This window comes from Chrysemys picta, chromosome 14, assembly GCF_011386835.1.
Source record: "Chrysemys picta bellii isolate R12L10 chromosome 14, ASM1138683v2, whole genome shotgun sequence".
NCBI lineage: Eukaryota > Metazoa > Chordata > Testudines > Emydidae > Chrysemys > Chrysemys picta.
The window spans coordinates 26,882,461-26,902,185 of record NC_088804.1 but is presented as its reverse complement, the minus strand read 5'-3'; the positions used below and the strand labels follow the sequence as shown (position 1 = coordinate 26,902,185).

Here is a 19,725-nt window from a genome sequence, read left to right as displayed (position 1 = left end):
CCCCTGATGATACCACTGAAAACAAAGACAACTGATATATTATACATTAGCATAATCAATTTGGGAGGAAACAAGATAAAATAGTTACTTATCAAAAAAAAATCTGATGATTGTCCCAGTTTTCTTTAGTATTTCTCAACAGCTTGCAAGATGCTAGTGGGATCCCAGTTTTATATTGTAAGTAGATTTGACAGTGGTGAAATGAAACATCAGGATATCTTGCATTAGAGTGTTTCATCAGAACTGAGATGGCCCAAACTGCACAATTCCTTAGTGTTCTGAGGTGTTTGGATCTGGAAGTCTGATTTGCGCTGTGAATTTTGGATTTGGATCTTAATGCAAAATTCTGGACATTGTGGAGCTGGCTGTTGTTTGGGTTCATCTCAATGCGAGACGTTTACATATATGACAAAAGGGGTGAATTCTTGGCTCAGTGGAAGTCAGTGGCAAACCTCCCACTGACTTCTGTGGGGCCAGGATTTTACCCAAGAGTTAATCCTAGAGGACAAATTTTTGAAGATGAAAACCCCTAAACAAGAGTTCATATAAAAACATAGGCATGTAGACTGGGAAAGGTAATGATGAATGCTGCCATTGGTGAAATATTGCCAAGCTGCAGGCCTGAAGAAATCTGAGTCTTGAAATTTGAGAACAGCTAGAGTCCAACAAAATCTCCAAAGTCCAGAAAAGAATGGGAAATGCACATATTGACCCCGGTACTGTAAATAAACTAGGGAAATGTGTGGATGAAGGAAAAAAGGAACTCCCCGTTTTCTGAGTAACTCAGCATTAGACTTTTTTTTTTTTTTTTAAGTATGTCATCCAGTTAGGAATGAAATTTCAGACCAGGCTGATGGCTTGCCTCATAAGGTAGAAAAAGTTGTAAACATTTAAAGATGGATCCCAAGAATCAGACTCCAGGAATCTGCAGAAGAGACAGGAAAGAAGACAGATGAAATTCTGTTTTTGTGCCATCATTATAGAAAGGTTCTTGTAACTGTACTGTGCTCTTCCTTGGCTAGCACTGTGTCCCAAAGAATGTATTGCAAAATCAAGTTGATCGCATGCCAGTCATCATTTCACTAGCCTTTTCCTTGATAAGATGCTGATAAAAAGGCCAGGTTATCTTTTCCTGTTCTTAATACAACACTCAAAAGTACATTTGTGTAACTGAAGTGCACTTAAAAGAGAAATAAAGCTCTCGTAGTTGTGTGTATATCATGCCAAACACTGGTCAATAGAGCACGCTAATTTTTTCTGTTTGAGAGTCGGGAAAAAATGCTAGTGAGAAAGTGGTGCGTGCCCACTTCTGAAATAATTGTTTGTATTAGCTGGTGTGTGTTTTGAATTGAATTCTTTCTTGACACCTGTTTTGAATAAAATTGCATTAATGTTTTAGGACAGGGGTGGGCAAACTTTTTGGGTCGAGGGCCACATCTGGGTGGGGAAATTGTATGCAGGGTCGGGGCAGGGGTTTGGGGTGCGGGAGGGAGTGCAGTGTGCAGGAAGGGGCTCAGGGCAAGGGATTGGGGCAAAGGAGGGGTGCGGATTGCGGGGGAGGGCTCAGGGCAGGGAGTTGGGGTGCAGGAGGGGTGCAGGGTGTATGAGGGTGCTCGGTGCAGGAGGGGTTCGGGCTCCGGCCCGGCACCGCTTACCTAAAGCGGCTCTGGGGTGGCAGCGGCACGCACCGGGGCCAGGGGAGGCTCCCTGCATGCCTGCCCTGTCCCCAGCTCCACGCCACTCCAGGAAGCGCTGCGGCCCCTGGGGGATAGGGGGCGGAGGGCTACGCATGCGCTGCCCTTGCCGTGCCTCTAGGTACCTCCTTTGAAGCTCCCATTGGCCGCGGTTCCCCATTCCCTGCCAATGGGAGCTGCGGGGGGCGGTGCCTGGAGGCAAGGGCAACGCACGGAACCCTCTGCCCCCTACCCAGGGGCCGCAGGGACCTTGTGCTGGCCACTTCTCAGAGTGGCACGGGGCCCACGGCGCCATGGGGGGCAATCCCGCAGGCCGGATCCAAAGCCCTAAGGGGCCGGATCCGGCCCACGGGCCGTAGTTTGCCCACTCCTATTTTAGGAAGATGAGTTCTGACATACACAACTTCTTACACAAATTACATATCATGAGATGATGGGTAGCTGAAGTAAATGGTACTACATCTGGAGTGAGGTGCTACCTAGCATGAGTAAGAACTTCACAATCTGTCCCTTAGTGAGTACTGAAGCATCAAATTCTTAGGCCTTCATTGAATTTTTCTCATTCCTTATTCAGGCAAAACTCCCACTGACACCAATGGAATGTTCTTCACATAGAACTAAGAAAGAAGTCATAATTTGGCCTCCACCGTATAAGACAAAAAACAGCCTCAGTGGGTGTTGGGACATGGAGGTCCTCAAGCCTCCAATGTAGCACAGGTTATGCCGTCTTCAGAGGTCACCAGATGCCTAACCACTAAGGCAAAATTCTGCTCCCACGGAGAGTCCTGCTTTCTAGCAGTCTGTGCACAGTTTGAACCAGTATTCCTCTGATTAGTGCTCAGCTCCCTTCCTTCCCCTGCCCAGGCACTTTGGGTAGAGCAAGGAGTAAAGCAGGAGCCAAAAAGCAGGAAGAGGGACTGGTGCCGTAGTGTGGGAGCAACATGAGCCAAACTGTCAGCAAGACAGGGCAAGGCAGCAGGACATACTTTATGTCAGGGAAAATGCAGAACACAGTTCCAGACCATTCTGCCTCAGTTTAACCCCTGCCACCTGCCATGAGACTCCAAAAGTCTTAAAGCCTGAGAAGTTCCCATTTTGTTCAGTGCAGTTTAACAACCTCATTTAATTGTGTGTAAAATAAATAAAAAAGACCATTTGCATAAAGCAAAATTTTATATTCTTCCCCTCTGCGAACGTGATCCCATGAATTTCTTGCATTGTTGTATTCCATGTACTAAGGGTCCCACGCAGAGAGCAAACAATAAAGGAGAGAGAAGACAGATGCTCTGCTAATGGGAAACCAAGGAGCAGAGAGTCTGTGAGGGATTACAGACAGCCTGGGGTTGGAATACATCATTAGCATAGCACCCAATTCAGAAATGAGTTTTCAGAATTAAATGCCTGAAGCATCTTGGCAAAAACTTCTGGTCTACCCTCTCAAAGGCCTTGTAAGCGTAAAAGAGAGGGAATCTCAAATCTAGGCTGTGTGGATCAAATTCAGCAACTTTTGCAGTGCCGTATCAGTGATTTTTAATAATTTCCTAATATTACTACAGCCAGGTCACCCACAGTCTCTGCCAAAATCTAAGCTATTTGATCTTTTCCCACTCACCTTTACTGGATTTTTAAAATCTCCATTGAGAAAGCAAAGGGGTCTGCAAGCATCTGTCCGAGGGAAAGCAATTTTTGTCGCAAGCACACGAGGGGGGGAAGAAGCAGCAGCATCCACTTCCTGGGCATGGTTAGGCATGCTAAGGCGACCTAATGCCATGTCTCTAATTTAAGGTAGAAAGAAGGTCCTGAAGTCTTTTCCAGAGGTATTATTTCTCAATGTGTTCTCTCTTGAAACTCCTGATGCAAGCATCAGGGTTTAAAAGATCCGATAGCTGAGGCTGGTTCAAGACCTGATTGCAGAAAGGAGAAATTTCTCTCAGTACTTGGTGGGATTACCCTCCATGCATAATTATTCATTAAATGCTCCAAAAGCATTGTTAATTTCTTTAGAATACGTTGCACATTGGACAGAGGAGTCCTTAAAATTTGAGATCATCATGTGCGGGGGGGGGGGGGGGGGGGAGAAGAGGGGCACAAAACAGACCTAAGTAATCTGGGCAGAAGGTGACCTCTTTTTCCTCTCCCATTGAAACAAAGGCTTTTGGGCAAAATCATTAGTGATTTCTGCCTGTTTGGTAATCAAAGGCTGGGAGACAGCAAACAAAAGAAAGTTCATTTAGCCAAGGCTTTTCCTTTTACTCTTGAACTCCAATATAATTCTCAAAGTCTATACATTTAAAAAAAAAAAAAGAAGCTAAATAATGCATAGATTATCAAGGTCCTGAAACAAGGTATTGACTCTTGCACAGAAAATCAGAGATTATAACAACATCCGGAGAGATGGGTGTGAATAAAGAGTTAAATGTGGGAGGAAAGTTAGGACAAAATTGAGATCCCAGAACAGTAAATTGTTAGATCTCCAGGATCCATTTGTTTTCTTTGTATTTTGGTGAGGAGTATTGTACTTTAAAGTCACAAGAGTGGGGGTGAAGGAGGATGCCTTAGGCTGACCATTGAATTTCAGAGCTTTCCTCTGCTTGTGTAACAACTTTAACATTATTCAGTGTTATTCATGATATTAGTAAAAAAAAAAAAAAAACCCACCTCAATGTTTGTGAATCTGTCTCATTTATCTTGGGTACATACTGTACATGGGCCCATTAAAGTACATTTCTAGTGCTAGATGAGTATGTAATTATATTTATCTGCTTAAGAAACAGTAACAGAAAAAGTTACTGGCATGTTTAGAAAAGCTAAACAAAATCGGCTCAGTGATTTTTAAAAGATGGGAAATTTTTGCAGTGTCAGAATTATAAACTCTTGGTACATAAAATGTAAAATAAAACAGGGCTGCATGTTAATGAAAGCATTGAAACCAGTGGTGTCTGTAACAAAGGCACAGGGGAGTAGCCCAAGCCCAGGAATAGGAGCCAGGAACTCTTGAGTTCTAATCCCACCTGTGACTCTCTTGTAGATCCACCATCACTACAGTCTGAGTGATTTACAGACATTTATCCACCCAACACTCACATGGGGAAAGGAAATGTTATCTCCATTTTGCAGATGGGGGAACTAAAATATAGGATGAGATTTTCAAAAGCACTTGAGGTTACCTAATGGTTCCTATGGAAGTTATTGACTTCCTTAGGAGCCAAGTTAGACCAACCAAGAGCTCTTTTGAAAATCCCACCCAGTCGGAATGAGAGACTTATCAAAAAGCATGCTGCAGGAACTGAACCTAGTTCTTTTGAGGCCTAGAATTATGCCTTAAGTGCAAGACCATTTTTGCCCTTCTTCAGTCTTGAGCAAGTCACAACTTTTCTGCCTCGGTTTCCCCACCTGCATTATGAGGATAAATATTACTTGACAGGAAGGTTGTGCAGTTTTGTATTAGTAAATCACTTTAAAGAGGAAAGGTGCAAAGCACCAAGTATTTTACTGTTTCAGAGTATTGTCTATTTTGTGCTCTGTGTTCCTAGAATTTAAAACCTAGAACTGATGTTTGAGCCCTCCATGTTTATAATAAAAATATGTACTGCAGGGTTGAGTTATGAATACCTGGCAAAAGCCATTTATTGTCAAAGGATAATACAGATTTAATGATAGCAGTATCCACCGTGCTGTAGAAAAAAATGCTGCTGAGATGAGAGGCTATCATTCTACTCCATCCTATATAGATTTAACCCACCAGGAGAGACTAATCCAGATCCTAACTCTCATTGAACCAAAAGGTTTCAGGCTTTTCCAGATCAATACTATGATCAGAAAAGAGCACAATATAGTAGTAAAGAGGGTCATTTCACTGAGCTCATAAGATAGTTTGTCAATATGATTGGATTTTGTGCCATTTTGTAGCATTTTCTTAAATTGAGTAATCATTCTCTTGTTGCGTTTTTACAAATACAATTCCCCCATTAGAAACGAATTATGGTTTTAATTTAATAGGTTTAGTGATATAAAGAGAGATTGTGTGTCAACAAAACCCTGCCTTCTGACAAATAATGTAATTTATAGCAATCCAGACAGCAATAAATGACATTAGCCTGACCACAAGCCATTCAGTTCTTTGGGAATATGGTCCCTGTTAATCAATAACTGGGTAAATGCTCCTTTGCATTCCTTATCAAATGACAGCCAGATGGTACTGTTAAATTCATTCTGACAGGATTTTGGAATTAGCTGGGTTTATACTATTGTTAATCTTCTGCTGTCTGCTCTGCTAGGACCTCCCCACCTGTTTCCAGCAACCCCTGAGGTCGCAACCTTAGGAAACAGTCTAGCCAGATGGTCATTCAGATACAGTGGAACCAGAGAGATTCCCGGGTAGTAGCAGTGTCTTTGTCTGCTGGGAGAAGAATAAGAAAGCAAATATTTTGGTCTTAAAGCTGCTGACACTAGGGTGGGGAGCGGATCCCAACCATTTCTCTAGGTCTAGACCAGGGGTCGGCAACATTCGGCACGCAGCTCGCCAGGGTAAGCACCCTAGCGGGCCGGGCCAGTTTATTTACCTGCTGACGCGGCAGGTTCGGCCAATCGCGGCCCCCACTCGCCGGAGTTCGCCGTCCCAGGCCAATGGGGGCAGCGGGAAGCGGCACGGGCCGAGGGATGTGCTGGCCGCGGCTTCCTGCCGCCCCCATTGGCCCGGGACGGCGAACCATGGCCAGTGGGGGCCACGATCGGCTGAACCTGCCGCGTCAGCAGGTAAATAAACTGGCCCGGCCTGCTAGGGTGCTTACCCTGGCGAGCCGCGTGCCGAACGTTGCCGACCCCTGGTCTAGACAATTTCACACTAATTCCATTACACAATGCAGCAAAATGACTTGCAGAAATATGTGAGTAACAATCTATGGACACTGGTGTATATTAAACAATCTGAGATGGTCATTTGTTATAATTTAAAAGCTTTACTTAATCTAAGGGGTTTTTTTGTTTTTGTTTTTTATCATTACATGTGCTGTATTGTCCAATACATAGGAAATATTAAAGCAGACAAAGAGGAAGGCTGTGAGAATTGAAATAGCATATTATTTAATAAATAACGTATTTGTCCATTGTGGTATCTGAAAGTGACTTCAGTTTATAATTGTTTATAACCGTGGCCCCAATTTGCCACTTATCTGGAAAAATAAAACAAAGAGGACATCTTGCTAATTTAGGGTCTAATCCAGTGACCACAGAAATCAAAGAAACAGTTCCCATTAACTTCATTGGCAGTTGGATCAGGCTCTTAGGCCTTGTCTACACTACCGCAGTAAGTCGACCTAAGTTACGCTACTCAGCTACTTGAATAACGTAGCTTAGATCAACTTACTGTGGTGTCTACACCATCCTTAATCGTCTCGTTCCGGTGGAGTACTGGAGTCAACCGGAGAGTGCTCCGCGGTTGATTTAGCAGGTCTTCACTAGACCTGCTAAATCGACCCTCGCTGCATCGATCGCAGCAACCTTAATCCCCGGTAAGTGTAGACATGGCCTTAGCCTCTTTTAGATCCATGGGTGTAAGGACACACTATGCTCTCCAGGCCAACAGAGTTGGGCTGTGGCACATGATCTACGTTTTGACATCCTACCCTTGGCCTCATGTTCCAAGTCTAGCTCCAAGACCACAGCATGTTTTAGATGAACTTTGCTATAACCCAAAAATGTTCAAATAATCAAATGTCCAACTTACTGTGCAAACAAATGTAAACAACTGGGCAACCATTCCCCGTGATAGGAAAGAGTGCACATAGAGCTGTTTGTTTATATTGGACAGAGGAGGGTGAGGATAAAGTTCAGCTACTGCAAATATCAGTTTAAAAATTACATGTCTGGAGTCCTTCAGGCAAACTCTATTCTATAGGGTGTCAGTCAGGTAGGTCAGTTGTCAGGCTCAATAGTCTTGATAAGTTGGTTTACAAATATGCATCTTAGTTCCCCCTTCTCTCAGTCTCTAAACAAGACCAGATGAAATCCTGGCCCTATGGGACTTAATGGGAGTTTTGCCATTGAGTTGAATGAAGTCGGATTTCACTCATACATCCTTACCCAATTTTTATCTTTTTGTAAATACATTTTCATCTTTCCAAAACCAGAATGGAGTTATAATCAGGATTTAAAGCATGTAACTGTGCCCACAATCCCCATTATCCTCAATGGGAACTACATGCCTGGATCAGAGGGAAAAACTAACTCAAGCTATTTAAGACGAGTACCTGAAAATGTTCAAAGTACAGTGTGAAAGCCTTTGAATCAGTGTCTTCCAAGATCAGTTCAAAGTAGGCCATGAAAAAAGTATTCGAGCTGACGCACCGCAGCGTGGTTTGTTTCATCCCAGGTCAGATGGAAAAAACAACACAGCATTCATGGGACAGGTATAGTTTCAGAAAGAAAGGAAGAGAGATTAGCAATTACTAACAATCCTTTCTCTTCTGTCATTTGAACAGTATTCGGGCTTTCAGCAGACAGCAGACAAGTGCTTTGTTTGTGGACACCTCATAATGGAAATGGTAAGAGAGTTAATTGTGGAATACATTTCTGTTGATGCATTTCAGGGAGTATATGGTAATGTGTTGTTTGCTTTTGACCTTGTCAGACCACTACTGCCAAGGACATTTTAATCAAGGACGTATCACTATTAAAATGAAAATAAATTCACACCGTGTTGCCGTTAACACTTAATGCATAGAGGGGTCCTTCTCCTCTATCTGAACTTGTGGGACTCTGATTGACGTTGGTGAGAGTTCCACCAAGCAGGGAGGAGGGGATATAGTCAGCTAGCAGTGAAAAAACTTTGGTACATTTTAATATCACGCCATAAAATATAGACTCTTTTCTGGGGGAAAGTGATAAAACAAAGGAATGCTGTTTCTTGTATAGCCAGGTGAAACAGCAGGAACCCTATCGTATGAGAGGGAGCATGGTCCATTGGTCAGAGCTGGGGGAGCTAGTAATCAAAAGTTCTGTGCTCTTTTCCCTTCTCTTGCATTGTGATCTTGTGCACCTCACTTAACCGTTCTGTGCCTCAGTATCCCCTTCTGTAAAATGGGAATAAGAGGAGGTTACTTACCTGTATCTGGAGGTTCTTCGAGCTGTGTAGTCCCTATTTGGATTCTAAACGTGAGTGTGCATGTGCACCATGTGATGGAGCTGGAACAGCTCTGTAGCAGTGTCCGTTGACCCTCATGTCCATCATCCTCGTGTGCCCAGCCAAGGGTATAAGAGGCTGTGCGGGTTGACACCGCTCTCGAGCCCTCTTACCACTAAGCATGTAGTCTGCAGCAGAGGGGATGGAGGGCAGGGACTGGAATCCAAATAGGGGCCACACATCTCAAAAGACCCTCCAGTTACAGGTAAGTAACCTCCTCCTCTTCTTGGCGTGATGGTCCCTATATGGATTCCAAACGTGGTTGAGTAGCAAGCAGTGATCAGCGTGGAGGTGGGCACAAGGACTCACGAGAAGTCACAGACCGCAAAACAGCACGACCAATGGCCGCATCAGCCCCCGATGCCAGAGCAATGGTGTAGTGAGAGGGGAAGGCGTGGATGGAGTTCCACATGGCTGCTTGGCAAATGGCCTGCCTTGCGGATGTGCCATGGCAGGACAACATTGCGGCTTGGGCTCATGTGGCGTGAGCCGTGACTCCGGGAGGTGGAGTTATGTTGGAAAGAGTGTAGCATTCGTAAATTCAATGGGAGAGCCATTTGGAGATGCGCTGCGAGGAGAGGGCTTGGCCCTTGCAGTGTTCAGCAACAAAGAGTCTGGGTGAGGCATGCCCGCATGCCTTGGAGGTTGAAGGCCAGTGCGTGGCGGACGTCGAGAGAGTGCAGTGTCCTGGCTCTGTTGGGAGTTGTGGGGTTTGGGAGAGAAGATTGGCAGGTGGTTGAGGTAGAACGTGGGCACCACCTTAGCGATGAATTTGGGGTGCAGGCATAAGGGGACCTTGCCTTATGGAAGAGGGTGTGGGGGGATCAGCTATCATGGCTCCGTCCGGGGCTTCTTGGGAGATAGAGCAGCCGAGTCGGCATGCAACTCGCCTGACCTGGCCCGGCTCGGGGAGTCAACGCTGCATTTAGAGGCTGTCCCAGACTAGGATCTAGCCTTAGGCCCATGTCTGTGCTTATGCTCACGGCGGGGCTTGTCAGATTGCAGCAGTACCAGCTGATCCAGCACCCGAGAAGAAGTCAGAGGGGCGCTCATAGACTGTGCCGGGCAGTGCTCTGGTGGTTCCGGATCTGATTGTGCATGTGTGCACATAGCCTCTTCCATCAGGAACTTACAGAGACAAAGTTCCCTGGCTTCCTGCATTCGGGACAGGAAAGAAAAGCAAATCATGCAACGGATGACAACGTGGGCTTTGCCAAGGCAGTAAAGGCACCGCTGGTGCTCGTCGCTTGCAGAGAAGAAGCATGACACAGAGCGCCGTGAGCAGGGCGGCGAGCCCGGCCGGGGCTCTCCGCTCTCCCCGACCGGCTGGAGCGCCGGGGGGAGGGCAGCGAGCCCGCTGCGGCTCCGCTCTCCCCGACTGGCCGGAGCGCGCCGCCCCCCTCCAGGCACCGCCCCAAGCACATGCTTGGTGGGCTGGTGCCTGGAGCCGGCCCTGGCTGGGATGACTTAGCTAATGAGGATTCTTGCTCCTATACGGGTTCCCCTGGTTGGATATTGTTCATTTTAGCTGGAGAACAAATTTCTAGAGTTGTGAAGGAGGGGAAGGGTCATTTCAGGAGTCCATAATATCTAGCTGGTGAAGCTCTGTAGTTGGAAGCTTGGCAGGTGATCATCTGCCTTCTCCGATTAGCAAGCATGCTCCAACAAAAGGAAATATTGCTGTGAGCTCCAGAAATTAAGCAGTCTTATTTGGCTAATTCCTTCAAGCCCTCCCCCAGTAATGAGTAGGAAAACAAACATGTCTGTGCAGTAGTAGGAATCCTGCTTATCATTGTACAGGGTAAAAACAAACAAACAAAACATTAGACCTATGACGCCTCCACAGACTTGGGCCCGAAGCTGCTCAGTAGTTGGAATTGCAATTGACTCGGCGGTAGTTCTGTGCCCTCAATGGCTGCAGAATCAGATCAATGTAATAATTGGTCTATTATCTGTATAGCCAGATACCAAGGTGATGCATGTGGTAAAACACAGACGAACAGAGAGAGAGAGAATGAGTCGTTTCTGAGTAACAACAGACGTACAGATCAAATATAACTTGATTCCCAGTCACTGGCTAGATAACCCTAGGGTATTCTTTAAAAAACACAATTGGACTGTAGTTCATACTTTTGCCTAGGCACTGTGTTTTATTGATTTGAACTTTACTCATAAAAATATCCACAGGGTTTTAGGACCTTAGTGGGGAAAGGATCTTTAACTTGTTAGCTTCTCCAGACTGAGCTGGGGGAAATGTACTGGCAGATACGATTTGAAATTGCTTTCAGAAGGTGACAGTCACCTACAAAAAATGTGCAATGTCTGATGTAACCCCTGTTGTGAGCTGCATAACTGTACCATGTATGGGAGGCAAAATAAATTCCCAGTGTTGCCCCATATGCCTGACACAGCCTCCTTGAAATACCACCGCTGCAATGGAAAGGTTTTATTTGCAAGGTCACCAGCAGCAAAAGGATTTTTTTGGAGGGGATATAGAGGTGACTGTGCTGGAAGCCAGCTGCTGAAACACTGATTGGCAGAGTCTCAAAAGCCTGTGACATTTTAATATCAGTTTATATTAACTGAACATTCAGGTAGACCTGATCAGCCTGTAAAAGAGAGGGCCATCACTGTGACAGTGAAGTAGATGATAGCCGGGCTGTATTTGTGGTGGCTTAGAACAACTAATAAGGATTTGATTATTGAAATTACGTATTTGTAATTTACCATTTTTCATAGATTCATGGATTTTAAGGCCACAAGAGACCATCTAGAACAACTTCCTATATGTCACATGCCATTTAGTTTCATCCCTATACTGAGCCCAGTAACTTTTCTTTGGCTAAAACATATCTCCCAGAAAGGCATCCAGTCTCCATCTGAAGACATTTTTACTTTCGGTTGTGCGCAAAGAGTTTTGGTTTAATGTACATCCATTTGCAGGATCATCCCTCCATAATGAATGGTGAAGCTACTTTCCCATTGTACTCCCAATTTTCACTGTCCCTTAACATCACCAAGGGCCTGGTGTAAAGCCCGTTGAAATTAATGAGAATCTGGGCTTTGGATCAGGCCCTTTGCTGGTGAAGCCACAAAGTCAATATTTCTTCCTGAGGAGCATGCTGTGATTAAAATTTAGAACTGCTGATGCACGGGGAATGTTGTCTGGAAAACAAACACTGTCTCATTTTGTCGTCTGGCTCTTCTTAAGATCTTACAGGCTCTTGGAAAGTCATACCATCCTGGCTGTTTCCGCTGCGTGGTCTGTAATGAATGTCTGGACGGAGTCCCCTTCACTGTAGACGTGGAGAACAATATTTACTGTGTCAAAGACTATCACACGTAAGAACACAGATGCATTGACTGCTTTTGAAAAGTTGTTCATAATGAATCATCTTTGCAACAGACACTGATTTCAATGGGAGTTAGGAGCCTAAATACTTTTAAAACTCTGGCCTGGAATCTTGCTCCTATTTGCCCCAGGCCCCTTTACACCACTCTGACAGCATAAAGAGTCACTTACATTTACATCCATTTAAAGGCTACTTTATACTGCCAGAGCGCTAAAGAAGAATCGGGCCGTACGCACGAATTCTCTCCTGAGGGGCAGTTGAGGTTTCTCATGAACTCGTAGGAGTATGTGTTTATGTGCACGCTGGTAAATCCTCTGTTCCTGTCAGAGCCTAGCTCTATTAATCATGGGTAGTAATGGAATATAATGGCCCATAATATTCCAGTTAAGGTTAGAATTGTGTATGTCATCCTGATGACAACTCTTTGAATTATGCTGAAGCTCAGTAACCACTCTGGGACTCCCTTCTGTCAAAGAGAATGTGAAGGTTCTTAGGTGCTGTCACCGCGATATCACAAACCATGATATGCCCAGTCCTGCAATGGGATCTGCTAATGCAGGCCACTGTGCCCAAGAGGAATCACACTGAAGTCAACAGGATTCCAGATCCACTCCAATCCATCCCAGCACAGGAGTGGAGTGAATATTAGCACAACTGCTCTATAGCACAGTTGTAGGTGAGAATGCTTGACCAGTTCAGTGTGAGCTGATTTTCCACCTTCACCCCCAACAACCACTTGTAGCCAACACCTTTTCTTGAAGTCCCTACCGCTGCTTCTGAACACAGTTATTAGAGCTGTAACCACATAGGAAAGCTGTTCAAGTCCTGTGATGGACAAAGTCCTAGAATGATCTTCGCCATGCAGTCCCTCTGTCTCACTGGTTCCCAACCTTTTCCATACTGAGAGCCCCTGGATCTCCCCCTTCAGTTACCTGGGACCCACCCCTCTCCCATACAGCAGTATGAGGAGGACAGGATGGTTGTGCTACCCTGATACCTGTTGGGTCACAATCCCCAAGTCAAGAAACACTTCTCTCTCTATACAGGTTCATTGAGGAAATGTGTATGGCATTTATTAATAAGAGCGTTGGATACAATAGTCAATGGAGGAGGAGAAAAGGTACCTGTAGAACCACCTGTGGATGTTTGGGAGATCTGACATAGAAAGAGCAGCAAGAGGTAGAGATAGGCTTGAATCAGCCCCGTCTCCAGATCCAAACTTTCGCGGAGTTTGAATTCCTGATCTGGATCCATATTTTGCAGTTAAAGCCCATCTCTAAAGAGAAGCTATGGTTGAAATGCTCTCGGGGTTCTAAATCTTTTAAATCTAATGTGAACATTTTCTCTTCTTGAATCTTAGTGTTTTTGCACCAAAATGCGCTTCCTGTAACCAGCCAATTCTACCAGCACAGGTATGAAGGGAGTGTGTGTGTGTGTGTGTGTGTGTGTGTGTGTGTGTGTGTGTGTGTAAAATTCGTTAGATAATGTGGTTGTTTGCATATGGACATTTTTCAAAGGTCTGCTCAAACACAGTAAGAAATAGACATCTTGGCTATTCAAGACCCTTCCCCCAGCCCCAGAATGAACTGCATAACTAATACAAAATTAAACACAGCTCAGCAATAATATGATTCTTATACAACTCCAAGAGTCATAAGAATCAAAGTACTTAGCAATTATGCACCAAAGCACTTTGTATCTTTAGGGTGCTTCAGGGGTATTAATTAATGTTGCTGTACATCTGATTTAATTCAAAGCCCTGGCTAGAGAACTGAGAACAGAACGTTTATTTTTAGAATCTCTCAACTTCCCATTCATTCAAGAAGTACACTTTGATTGCTAAATCGGATGTTAGCTGTTAAGATACCCAGGCTCCAAACAGGGGATGATGGTAACATTTGCCCTGTTCAAAGAGCACATGGCCTCAGCCACATCACAGTGCCACGGATGAAAATGCTGCAGAAAGTTGGCTACGATGTTTGAGGCAGAGCTGGGGAACCGTGTATTCGAGATGGATCTGAAGCAAAACGCTGGTTCCAAACCCCACCAAGCTTTGGGCCCATCTCTGTCTGGTGAATTGAAACCTGAACTCCAGAACCAAACCTACTCAACCTTTCGAGGAATACAGGGTTTTGGAGCTTGTACAAGCAGCACTAATAGGGCCTGAACGTTAAACTTATTTTCAGGACAGGTTATCATCACTGTTCATGGTGATAGATATCACAGACCTTGTGTTAGTTTCAAACTGCTGCACAGAGCAGTGAGGATGCAAATTAACTGTAGGAAAGATGTCTTATCAAACCATGCAAAGTGAGGAGTTATGGGATTTGACTTTTTATTTTAGGTAAGCCCACTAGTATGTGCTGTTTACTTAATAAGGGCTTACTTTTCCAAAGTTACACATACACAGCTCAAGTGATTTGTTATTGGTCTCCCTGCCACTAATTACAATAATGATACCAGAACTATCTGGCATGTATCTTGGGGCCCAGTCCTGCAAGCTACCTCCCAGGAAGTGCTGGGTTCCCCCAACTCCTTGGAAATCAATGAAAATTGGGGGTGCTCAGCGCATTGCAACTGTAGCTCCCTGCAAGCAGCTGGTGTTTCAAACCCATCTTGTGTATGAATTGCATAGGAGCCTTATGCAACCACCCTTACCCATATTGAGTAGCATCTTACTCTGTGAATAGTCCTATTGATTGCAAGAGGGTACCATGCAACATGAAAAGAGGTGGCAGAATCAAGCCCATAACAGCAGGACTGAACTGAGCAAAGCCAAAGTTCAGATTTATTTAAATTGTCTTTGACCAAATGGTTGAATACTTTGGAATTTGATCCCTACTTATATGTTTATCTTAGCTGGAAGTGGCACTTTGGCACAGAACAACATTTGTACATGAAGAGAGGATCTGTTCACCCACATACCTTCTTATTCTCCTGTCTGCATGTGACACTAATGCATACTCCGCTGGTAGTGACATGAAAATGGCATAGAACCAGCAGCACTCATATCATTCAAGAGGCAGTGACTGGTCAGATCGAGGTTATAGTCCAGGGCCTGACAATTCTCCCCTCTACACACACAGACTTCCTGGTGCACATTCCATGTTTCCAGACTAATAGTACGCATTGTTCAGGCCACATCATATGCACCCCATAAGCCATTGAGCTTGTGTCTGCAATGCAAAAGGGGACTGTGACATGCCACATTTCTGCTCCTCCTCCAATGCACATCAGGTATATAAGCCACAATCTTGCCCATACTGCTTCAGTGAGGTGCCTGCATCTCTCATATTTGAAATGCTTCTAAAGAGGAACCTGCGATAGCATGCCATGATTACACGTGTTCTCTTTATTCTCATCTACTTCCCTGCATTTTGCACATTACAGAGTAACCCTTCCCCTAAAAGCTTGGCCCATTCTACCTCATCCTCTGACTTAGCTGGCAGTTAACAAGACTTGCAGCAAACCTCCTCCAAGCACATGATATGTTGTTTCCCAAGGAGGGCATATGTGTTACTTCAAGTCTGGCAGGTCAGGTAATGACTTGCCTGCCGCTCCTCTCGGATAGAGCATCAGATGTGACGCAGGCTCTAAGCACACCTGGAATTAGAAACAATTCAAGGCAAAATTTTAAAGAAGCTTCATTTTCAGTGGCTCAGAAAAGGAGTCGGTGAAATTACCTGTGACGTATGTGCTGTTTTACAGGGTCTGGGTTGGCACATATCTTCATACGTGCACTACTGCATGTGTACCCACTGGCCAGGGTATTGCCGATGGACATAGCTAATAGTTGTGCTATCTGACTATGCAAATTTCAAGCTGGTGGTGTACGGGTGTGTGTGTGTGTGTGTGTGTGTGTGTGTGTGTGTGTGAGAGAGAGAGAGAGAGAGAGCGCGAGCGAGCTCTTGGTGGAAAGTCAAGCCCAAAGTGGCTGCAAAGAACAAACAGCTTAATACATAGTCGTTTCTGGTTGGTAATTCATTCCAAATCCTGGGTTCCCTTTGAAAATGGCTCTTTTTCAAGGAGTCCTAGGAACTTGTGAACCATGGGCCATATTCTGATCTTTGAATAGACATGGATAGTTGCCAATGACTTCAAAGGGAGCTGCGCATGTGCAGCTGGGGTCTAAACAGGGGGTTCTTAGAGATCCAGGATATCCACCCTGCCAGAATAATAGTATGGTACAAACAGTAAGCAACAGGTAGAAAATTGACAAAATGCCACCTACATTCCTGGTCTGATTTTTCTCTCTATTTTCCAAACCAGGGCTCCGAGGAGACCATTCGAGTGGTGTCAATGGACAGAGATTACCATGTAGAATGTTATCACTGCGAGGTAAGCTTGCAGCATCTCTGCACTGAGTTGGATCAAGGCAATATCTGGCCTTTAGGAGCAGAAGATGCCTGAGTGTAGCAGTGAATAAGTGGCTGGGCTTTACATGGTGATGTAGTGGAACTACCATAGTGAGTAGTTCCAGCCAGCTGTCTGCTGGCATGGTCTGTCTGTCTTGGCACTAAGAGCAAAGAGGCAGAAGTGGGATGAAGAGGAGTTTGTTAGGGACAGTTTTTCAAGTGAGGGAGGTGGGTGAGGGAGAGGAAAGCTAAGCTGGGATCCTGAAAGTCAATGAGTCAGTCCACCCCAGCTGTCTCTTTCAGATGGGCAAGCCATCCATTTCTGTTAATGTTTTAAGAAAATAATTTTTTTAATCAGTCATAGGAAATCTCAATATCTAAGATCTCAGCGATTTTCCCATCTAATGCGTTGTGTGGATTCACCTGCGATAAGATGGCAGCTCTCTCTCTGCCCCCCCCCCCCCAATTTTATATTAGAATGTCCCACTGAGGATTTATTTTCAGTTCGGTTTCATTATTCAGTTCACCATTCTCTCTCTCCAGTTTAAAGCAAATCAGCCTCCCTGCTTCCACCCAGGATGGCTAACTCCATTATGTGCATAGTTAGAGTAGTTAGACATCTGCCTGACGTGGGCATATGGAACGTATGTGGGTGTGGTGTTCTGTCCCATCTAGTGGCACCCAGACCACAGAGAGAGATATTAATGAGTCTGTTCTACAGTCCGAGCTAAGGGCTGTATGGCTTTTAGCTCATTCACTAAGCTCCAGCGGTCCCAGGTTCAATCCTGCTTGCCAACAACCGGGGTCTCTTGGTGTTACACATACACAAATATTGAACAGGAAGAGCTGTGGGCTGTTTTACTGGGCTGGGCTCAGGTTCCTTTGAAAATGAGGGCATTAAAATAGTGTATTTCAGCTGTCAAGGTTTCCAAAAGTGACTTGATAATTTTGGAGTCATTCATTTTTGGGTACCAGGTTGAGAGACCTTAAAGGTGCTTGGCTTCAAGAAGTGCTAAGCACCTGCTCCTGAAAACCCTTTCAGAGGTCACCCCTTGGGCACCCAAACTCACTAGTCCCTTTGGAAAGCCGCCTAACTCAGCAGGAATTAAATGTTCATTCAAGAGAAGTGACATATAAAAGGAATGTTCATCTTGTCTGTGTTGCAAACCAAACAGCAGTTTGTAAATCAGTAGGGCCCCATTTAAAACTGAAATTCATTAAGAGGACAGCCTTTTTTAGGGCAACATTGTATGTTTGTGCAGCAAGATGGGAGGAAAAAGAAGAGGTCGGGGGCTAGGCATGTTATTAGCATTTGGCATTTCTTTAGTGAATCCCAAGTCATTAAAGCTCTAAACAAGGGACTGAACTAACAGAGCATTGCCGATGGGTAGCAGGCCTGCTGGCATGACTGCAATCCGATACAGTGTTTGGCTAGCAATTAACAGGCCTGAGCCCAGACGCTTATGTCTCACTCATGGTTTATTTCATTCTCAGACCCCCATCAAATCTGCCGGTCTGTCCACTTTTATGAGCCGGCTATCTAGTCTGTCATGATTCTAATTGAAGCTCTGAGGCTGATGGTCTAAAAATAATTGGGCATTCAGAGTTTGCATTGTTTACCTACAGTGTGGGGAACATTTGTCAATATAGTGGAGTCTACAGGAAGACGAAAGACCTGCCATATTCCAGCTACTGTGATTTCTTTACAGGGAAGCGTAATACATTTTAAAAAGGGCTCTATGGTGGAACTGTTTGAAAATTTCCTACCTAATTAAATGGGAAAGAATTTGTGAGATTCATTTATAAACTGTGATGGAAGCTAAGAAGTCATAAAATCTCAAGTTCCTTCCTGTTACCTCTGTATTTCGTCACTTAATTTAATCAATGTCTGGCAAAAAAAGAAAAAAAAAACCAAAACCAACAAAATTTCTGACAAATGATCTTTTACCTTTACCGAAATGTTCTCTTATATTCCCGAAATCTTTTAAGTTAAGGGATATAAAGTTATTAAGTAAATATATATTATTGAATTATCTGAATAATAAAAGGTCCCTAAACTTTTATAAAATGCTCCTGCATTGCGTGAAAGCACATTAATACCTTATTCTTTTTTATACTTTCGCTGTAGAAATATGACAAGATTTGAGCATTTTAATGTAAACTATGGAAGTTAACAGATCACATTTCAAATATGATTAATTAATCTTTGCCTCATCTTTGATATTAAAAAAATAGGGCGAGGAGCACTGAAAATAATCTAGTTGCACATATTGCTCAACTTCTTCGTCAGGATTACCTAGAAACCAGAATTTCTATGTACTCCCTACCCTTTTTCCAAATCCTGGAATCCAAATGTAAAACCTCCATGATTTGCCTGACCTCAACTGGCATGGCTAAATAACCAAGAGGCTGCTCTGAACTCAAGCACTTCCCTGCTGCAACACACATAGTTGTCACCAAGGAGAATTCCTATTTTGCTTGGATTATTTTCTTTTTACCTCTGTCACTCTGCTCTTGTTGGCTGAAATTATTTGCCATTCTATGGAGGTGCACCTCTACCTCGATATAACGCTGTCCTCAGGAGCCAAAAAAGCTTACCGCATTATAGGTGAAACCGCGTTATATTGAACTTGCTTTGATCCACCGGAGTGCGCAGCCCCGCCCCCCCAGAGCACTGCTTTGCCGCGTTATTTCCGAATTCATGTTATATCGGGTCGCGTTATATCGAGGTAGAGGTGTATTACATAAATAAGACCAAGACTTCCGCCCCACCCCACCCACCCCCAGATTTTGTGCGAGTCAGTTAGAATTTCAGGGGGGAAAGTTGCCTGCTTTTAAAATATGCCAGCTTTACTTCATCTAATCTAAATTTAATCTGAGAAACGTACTGTAGAAAGGGAAGAGACCTATTTAGTGAGAGGCCTGAACTGGAACATGAGGCCTGACACCCATTGAACTTTTCAGCTTGCCTCGTTATCTGTAAGATGTACCCCAACCAGAACACCAATCTTAGGAAGTCTGTTCTGCATCACAATCCAAAATTCAAATGGCTTCTCTCTCATCCAAATGATGGTCTCTCTTTACTCAGCTCTTCTCTGGTTCTCCAACTATCTCTGCTCTTCCTCACTCCAAGTCCAACATCA

The 19,725-nt window shown here is 44.3% G+C and overlaps 1 protein-coding gene across 15 annotated transcripts in view; it reads left to right on the top strand.

The window, feature by feature from the left end:
- WTIP (WT1 interacting protein) overlaps positions 1 to 19,725 on the top strand; it is a 118,797-nt gene that overhangs the window by 94,507 nt on the left and 4,565 nt on the right. For 6 of the 15 annotated variants that reach the window (XR_010592598.1, XR_010592596.1, XM_065567222.1 and 3 more), the window contains 4 exons: positions 8,174 to 8,236; positions 12,086 to 12,216; positions 13,588 to 13,639; positions 16,497 to 16,565. The exons of 2 other annotated variants lie outside the window; for them this stretch is intronic. Coding sequence is in view for 10 of the 13 variants with exons in the window: in XM_065567222.1 (XP_065423294.1) it covers positions 8,174 to 8,236; positions 12,086 to 12,216; positions 13,588 to 13,639; positions 16,497 to 16,565 (315 nt within the window). In the remaining 3 variants the exon portion in view is untranslated. Of the gene's footprint in view, positions 1 to 1,640; positions 6,178 to 6,526; positions 8,065 to 8,173; positions 8,237 to 12,085; positions 12,217 to 13,587; positions 13,640 to 16,496; positions 16,566 to 19,725 lie in introns of those variants that run through there. 7 more of the 15 variants (XM_065567223.1, XM_065567221.1, XM_042852160.2 and 4 more) reach the window with 5 other exon arrangements.